This window comes from Pezoporus wallicus, unplaced genomic scaffold (assembly GCF_028554395.1).
Source record: "Pezoporus wallicus isolate ANWC-B61680 ecotype Strahan unplaced genomic scaffold, APGP_CSIRO_Pwel_v1 scaffold_2146, whole genome shotgun sequence".
Lineage (NCBI taxonomy): Eukaryota > Metazoa > Chordata > Aves > Psittaciformes > Psittacidae > Pezoporus > Pezoporus wallicus.
This window is the reverse complement of record NW_026639769.1, coordinates 4,610,365-4,618,194: the sequence shown is the minus strand read 5'-3', so window position 1 is coordinate 4,618,194 and position 7,830 is coordinate 4,610,365. Positions and strand designations below refer to the sequence as shown.

The window sequence follows — 7,830 nt, the reverse complement described above, 5'->3', positions numbered from 1 at the left end:
TCGGTGACAGGCACATCAAACTCAAGAAACTGGAGCAGTTCTTGCATTTCTACAGATTCAGAAGGCTCCTACCACAAGAAATAAGAACCTAACTTGTTAAAGCAATTTTTATTTAAGTATTTGGAGGGAATCATGAGTAAAAATACTAGAGTTGAATGTTACTAAAAAAAAAGGAGTCAAGGTAATGGGCTCTCTGTGCAAACATAGCAGTTTCTGATAGAAAGGGGAAGCGAAGGGTTTCATAACATACTCCCTTTCAGGTAAAAAAATTAAATGCTAGTTAACTGCAGTACATGTCATCATTTTTATACACGCAAGAGAATGAAAAAGAAAAGGTAAGTTAAGAGAACGCAACCTACAATGGAATAAATTCATTCACAGCAGAGGCAGAGTAAGACTGCTTTTATGAAAATTACAAAGAAACATGATACAACAAAAATAGGGTGTGGGGAATTTTCCACTAAGATTAAAAATGAAAAACAAAACCAAAAAAAAGTAACTTTTTGAACACCATTATTATTCAAACACATATGAAGTTTCAACCTAGTTTTTTTCTTATACATGGGAAACACTGTTAAAGTGAATCTTCAAGAGTGAGAAGGCACCATGAACTGTCGGCTGATACCTTTAATGCACACTCAAGAAAGAAGAAATGATCTGGCATGATGCAAAAAATCATTAAGTGTTTATATATATTCATATATCTTTTCATAAAAAAAAAAAAGTGGCAACAAGTCATTACTTCAGTGCCAAAATGTCCTTTTGCCTGCCTGACTCACTGGTTAAGATGATTTCTCACTGAGACCTGGGTAGCATTTTTATACAGTTGTGAAAGTGGGTGATTTTGCATTGTTGCATTTCATATTATATTGGTAAATCAAGTGTTTTCTAGGATCTGAGAAGCCAATCCTACAAAGTATTCCTAAACACTATGCAAATGGAATAAACGCACTGTCTAAAATGGAATACTCAGCTGTACTACATGGCAATTCCACTGGATTCAGTTTGATATGTAATGTCTTGTAGCAGATGTTATAACAAAAATAACTTTTGCTTTTTGATTTACCTCACTGAGGCCATTAATGCTGTTCCTAAAGTTGGTTTTCTGGAGTTGGATGACATTTTCACTGCTGTCCAAAATGAGTTTGAACCTTAACCCTCCAGAGTTTGTTCACTTTGTTGCTTATATTATTGCACTAGCTACTAAAGTCTTATATCTTCCTATATAAATCTAATTGTTCAGAGTGCAGATTCTATATTTAGATAATGAACTGTATGAAATAAATAAAGTGGGGATTTTCTGGTCAGAGTTGCTGATATGTTGAATACCTTAATTATTTCTAAAGTAAACAGTTTTGGTGTATATTCTTAAAAACCTATAGTCATTCAGCATAAAAGCCTTGACGTAATACTTTAAGAATGGATTTGTTTTCCTTCTCAAAAAATGCATCAAAGAATCGTTTTAAATACAGGATCTGTGAGGCTTCCTACAAATTCATCTAAATCGTAATACAAACACAGTTTGTAATTCAGATAATATAGAAAGTTCTCTAGTGTCCATTGAAGTACGGTCCCCAAAATGCAGTCTGTTTTGTTTCTGAATGGGAAAACATTGCAAAACATTAAGCGGTTCCACTGGCTGAATAGGAGAACTGAGGAAAATGAGGTCTTCTCTCGTTATCTACACAATCCATGCTGTCATCTGAAAAATGAAGAGGAGACAACATTTGCTTCCTGCTCTCTATTTTAAGGAAACAAAGAGCAAGATAATGCATGGTAAAGGTATTTCTGAAAATTTCACTGTCTTTTTCTTTCGTAACTTGAAAGGACAAAGAAACAGAAGTCTTAAATCTCATCCCACTGAATAGGGGCATCAGAGAAGATCCTGGTTGTTGTACATAAACAGTTATTCGGATGTGCATTCAGAACTGCTAGGAGCTGCATTACTTAAATCCATACTCAGTGATCTGAATTTCCAGTAATTTCTATTTCAGAGCATGAAACATGCTCAGTTGCCATGATAATAAAGGGTACTTAGATTCAATATGGACACTGGTCCATATCCAATTGACTGCTTGCATAGACAGTGCATGTGCAGAGATGTACATGTGCAAAACTCGTGAAAAGAATTGTTTTCCAATGGGAATGTGCAGATTTGGAAAAGACAGCAGTACAAATAATGTCACTGTCTTCTAAAAGAGGTTTTTCATTTCCCAACTGAAAAGACACATGGAAAGTTTCACATCAATTTACCAACTTCATGGTCAGATGCACGTATGGAAAACCAGCAAGTTCAAACTAATGCTTTTTCACACGGTCTGAAGAGTAACCTCAAGGTGACATTACAGCATATGCTTTCTGGTGGTCTAGAGAATACAGTGGGAAACATTCTGGAAAACTTTACCTTGGTCAGGAGGAGTGATTGTTATCATCTGTGCTGTAAATTCTTCATCAAAGTATCTCGTATCTGTTTCAGATGTAACTTGTGGCTTAAATGGAGGTACAAGCTGTGAAAAGAATTAAAAATATACCATACATTTACAGGTTCTTGCAGTAGTTTTAAACAGGTAGAATTTGACAAGAGAGTTACAAGCTACAGTGCCTTTTCCTATGTTCCTGAAATAAGTTTAAAAAACACCAGTTCATAAAGAAGGAACCATACAGAGTAAAAAAAAGGTGTTCACTTCCTACTTATGGGGCATTTGAGGCATTTTGACTCTAGTATTTAGTTGCAGGAAGAAAAGCCTAGAACCCTAACGTTACTTCATCCTAATAAATAACATCCTTACAGATGTTTAATATTATATACTGGTTTCCCACCTAATGACACAGAAATTATCATCAACTGCATCTAGTCAGAATTATGCTCAAGAAGGATGAAAAGAGTAATAAAGATGTTCAGTGATACCAAACTGATCAGCTAGACTTGCATGTCATCACAAAGGTCGTAACAGTCACAAAAGAAATCTCAGCTACATTACTGAGCCCATGCAGCTCTGACTACAACTGTGCTGCACGACTGACCAGCCCAGGGGAACTGAGGACAAGGCAGGAGCGGCAATAAGCTTTGATACGCCTGGTCCACAAAAGCAGTCTGATACCCACTCTGAACTTAGAAAAACCGGAGTGCTTACAAAAAACCAAGCACACTTAGCAAAGAACATCCTCCTCCAGTTACACCACAAGTGGCACTGTTTGGTTTTTATTCTTGACACTCACTTGGGCAGACAGGCTAGAAATCATCCATGTGTACCTAGGCAAGCTCTGGCAAGAAGAACTCCAGATGGAGTGGAGCTGCTTGACTGGGGCTGGAGGAGGAGCGCACCTGGAAAGCGGGTGGCAGAGCTGGCTGCATACAGCTGCACAGAGTTGGAACACATACGATTTTGGAGGGCAATGGAGCAGGGGATTCAGACCTCACTCACCTCCCTGCTGCACGGTGGGCTAGAAACAGAATGTAAACACTGTTCTTTGCCCTCCCACAGAGGACACGTAAATAGCTCAGCACTGGGCTTAAGTTCGCCCACCACTGGGGTTAAGCATGGCCATTTTTTAGTATCACAGAGCCACGCCAGGCAACAATCTAGAAGTATGATTGAGGAAGTATACAGCTTTCAATCTGGAACTGCAGGGAAAGGTTTATCAAGGTAAATGGGAAATTGCTCCAGCTGGAAGTAAGCAGTGATCCCCAGACTTGCACTTCTGCTCCTACAGAAACAGTAACAACCCTGACAGAAATCACTACCTGGAAAACACCAACAAAGCTTGAACATACAAAACAGTTCTTTCCCATCCTAACCTTTCGTCCTGTTTAGATCTGAAGAATCATTTGCTTGGCAAGTTGGTAAATAAGAAAAGCACTAGCTTCAAGCTCCCTGTCACCAGAATGATCTTTCTGATTGGTTTCGAGAGCACCCAACAGAGTGTTGTGCTGACTTACACACAACAATGCAATGAAACTCCTTCATTTTCCATGTAAAAACTTTAAGAAATGTAATCTACACATACAACAGTATTTCCAACTACAAAACAACGTTTGCTGTTTAAAATCCATCTTTAAAAATTAAGGTATATAAACATTTTATTATTAAGAAAACACAATTATAGTATGTAGTTGTTGTCTTTTTTTTTTTTTTTTCAATTACTAATGATCCTCTGTGCCCAAAAATGTCTTAGAGGAGCCTGGAAAATGTTCCTGTCAAAAAAACACAAGTATTCAGAAGTTGTCTTAACGCCCTGATTTTAAAATGGAAAAGGAAAGAGGATATCCCAAAATCACCTGCTACTCTAAGCCTTCCTCCTGAAGCTATTGGAGAGGGAATGCTTTACATTATAATGGTAATAACATTATTCTCAATCAAGTCACACAAACATATTATATGTAAAAACCCTGTTAAGGATGAGTATTCCATATTTCACATTTCAGCTCTCTTTTCTTTCTCCTTACAGCTGTTTTCTGCCTATTCCTTGAAGCCAACCCCGGTTTGCCTTTGACTAGTTGTGCGTACATGTGTGTGTGAAGTTCTGTCTGTCCTTTTAAGCTAATGGTGGTTCTGGCACTCACAATGCTTCCGCTTGCTCTGGCTTGCTGTGCACAGCACAGAGTGATTTAGACTTGGGCACTGCAGCACACACCTGAACTACACACATCAGAATGGCTCGGAGCAGCAATCCTAAGTCAGAACACGTGTAATGGGCTAGCATTGCCTGTATCATTTTCCCTTTTATTTCAGTATCTGTTAAAGCAATTTGAGACAGATTATGATGCACCCACAAGACAACTTTTTTTACCCCTAGCTGTTAAATTCAGAACATTAAGCTAGAAACAGAGGGGAAGCCGCAGAAAGCTCTAATGCTGGCTCTACCAAGCAAAGATGTTGCTTTAGTGAAAAGCTGTCACTGCAATAGCTCTGCAGTCCAACTAGCAGAGAGGTACCACCTGTAGCCTCCCACTGCTGGAGAGCAGCATGATACCCGCAGGCTTATGTTGGTTTAAGAGACAAAAAAAGCCAGAAAAAGAGACGTGATTAAAATCTCATTGTGTAAGTTTTGCTTGTGGGTGGGCAAAATACTGTAAATTAAAATGCACCTTTCTTTGCACCAGAGACAAATAACCCTCTTCCAGGAGAGTCTAATGAATATTTTAAATTCCTGGGACAACCCCAGTTATTCAAAACTCATAATTCAAAGCAAAGTTATGTTTCCAAAAAGCTTAATTACAAAGTAAGCATTCTCCCCATTACCCCAAGCCTACGTTCATAAATGTATTCAACATTATCTGGAAACAGTGGGTAACCAAGCTTAGCACACAAACACCTCTAGGCAGCTGACAAAATTCAGCCTTTATCTGTGAGACTGCACTTCAGGTAAATGCTGTAAGATCCTCTTTGGACCACCCAGAGAATAGGCAGCAATTACTCACAGGCTTTTTGGAATCTCTTCATTTGCACAGCATACCTATTTCAGATGTACAAACTAATGGGATAGAAGCAAACCCAGAATCTGGCCTCCCTGGATATGCCAAGGTGAGAATAAGTCTCAGCACACTGCTTTCTCCAAAAATACGTAACATTTGGAGTTTCCTGGTAGTTTCCGCAACAAACTGAGTCGGTGCTATTGCAGGACAATGTATGAAGGCTTTCTCAGTTCTATGACTAAATGAATTGCTTCCAGCCTATGTGATTTCTCCTCCATTCAGGTAACCAGCACTACCATCAAAGAGCAAGTAATTTCACTTAAGACATTTGAGCCATTATCAACTTTTTACCTAAAACTGCAAAAAAGCAGCAAATCCTCAAGTATTGAGCTGGGTGAAAATGGAGATACTTTCCTATTTAGAAAAGTAATTTGGATTTACTTTTTAGGTTACACTGAATAAAGTCCTTGCAAATCCCTCCTGCCCTCATGACTGCACGCAGCTCTCTCTCGAGGGGTGCTTTGAAGGTCTAAACTCCATCTACACTTTCAAGGCACAAAAACTTACTTTATGATTTTTCGGTTCCTTTTAGTCACACAAACCTGTGAGGAAGTGAAAGCAGAGAAAGAAACAGAACACTCCTTATAATTGCATACAGGCGCTGGACAGGTCTCCCACTACTGTACAGGAACCAGCGGTGTTACACTCTATTTTCTTAAGAATACAAACATTGCTAATAGATCACTGTATTAGTAATCCAAAGAATTAAAATTCTGTTTCTGCTAAGTTTTTTACCTGCTTTAACTGACTGGAGGGAGAACCAAACTGTATTTAGAGATCAAATGGGATCTGGTATCACAAGGGGCTGCAGGAGGAAGGAATGAAATCAGGAAAGGCTGGGATTGAGTGAGATCATGTAGCACCAGTAGATGGGAGACTTTAATCACCAGACCCACATTATACTTCACTCCATTTTGAATAATGTTATGGAAAATGTGGCTGCTGAGAATCAAATTTGAGAGGACAATAGTTGGAGTGAGTCCAGAGAAGGGCCATGAAGATGATTAGAGGGCTGGAGCACCTCTCCTATGGAGACAGGCTGAGAGAGCTGGGGTTGTTCAGCCTGAAGAAGAGAAGGCTTTTGGGGAGACTTTGTAACAGCCTTTCCATACCTAAGGGGGCCAACAAGAAAGCTGGAGAGAGGCTTTTTACGAAGGCATGTAGGAACAGGACAAGGGGAAACTGCTTTACTGAAAGAGGATAGATACAGATCACATATTGGGAAGAGGTTCTTTATTGTGAGGGTGCTGAGACACTGGAACAGGTTGCCCAGAGAAGCTGTGGCTGTTCAAGTCCTGGAAGTGTTCAAGGCCAGGCTGGACCTGGTCTAATGTGAGGTGACCCTGGTCCTGGCTGGGGTGTTGGGAAAAAAATTACCCCCGGGTTTACGTAAGAGCCCTCATTGCTCTGCACTTGCTTATGCAGTCTGATTTTATCACTGACGACTGGAAAAATGCAAAGGAGAACAAACAGCCCATCTCTCACTACTGCTTCTAAGTTTCCCTTCAGGTTCTTAGGAACCAACAATTAGCTCCTGGGCTCACAAGGGATACATCAGTTGATGGCAAGGAATGACAAGAAGAATTCACATGAAAAGCCATTTTAAAAGCTTATATACTGCCTAAGTTTCTAAGCAATTTTGATTGGAAGCAATTCTTTAGTCACAGAAATGAGGATCTCATTGAGCTACACTGTGGAAAAGCAGCTTTGGTTCAAAAGCAACCCAACTACAGTATTTTAAGAAACATGAAACAATTTAGCCTTCCTAAAAACAACTGTAAACCTCTTCCATGGAGGGCTTCTGTATCTTAAGAGAGGACAACAAGATGTGAAACATTCAGTGTATCCACAGCTACAATGCACTGTAGGAGAGCAGTTGTAAAAGTACCTTTTTCTCATATACATCTTGCCAAACAATGCCAGCAAAGAATTTGTGCTGCATAATCTCCTTGGCATCATCCGGACCGCCACCTAACCTGTTTGGGGCAAAATAAGTAATTAGATGTTTGAGTACAGTTATTTTTCCTCATACAATTTTTACTGAACAGTAGGCAAAGAAATTCTGAGTTTATATAATAGATTTGGAAGCCTTTGCTTCATATTCGTGTGCAAGGGCTGCAGGAGAGTCTATTTTAGGCTTCGACAAAGTTCCACTCAAAGATCTGAAAACATGCTAACACACAGAATAAAGGTCTCTCTTAAACAAAGGGAAAAAAATATAAAATCACAATTCCAAAGACCTGCCCTTCAGGAATGATGTTGTCCTAGGGAGCACAGCAGATGCTGCAAATAAAAGGTCTGAGCCACAGACTCTTCTCTCTAAATTAACAAGTGACAACCTCTCACAATTTTCT

The 7,830-nt window shown here is 39.3% G+C and overlaps 1 protein-coding gene across 3 annotated transcripts in view; it reads right to left on the bottom strand.

The window, feature by feature from the left end:
* Positions 1-387: 387 nt before the first annotated feature.
* AKT1 (AKT serine/threonine kinase 1) overlaps positions 388-7,830 on the bottom strand; it is a 76,387-nt gene continuing 68,944 nt past the window's right edge. For all 3 annotated transcript variants that reach the window (XM_057416158.1, XM_057416160.1, XM_057416159.1), the window contains exons 12-14: positions 7,365-7,452; positions 2,405-2,507; positions 388-1,702 (exon numbers count right to left, since the gene is read on the bottom strand). In XM_057416158.1, the coding sequence (XP_057272141.1) occupies positions 1,623-1,702; positions 2,405-2,507; positions 7,365-7,452 (271 nt within the window). In that variant the 3' untranslated portion in view covers positions 388-1,622. The remainder of the gene's footprint in view (positions 1,703-2,404; positions 2,508-7,364; positions 7,453-7,830) is intronic.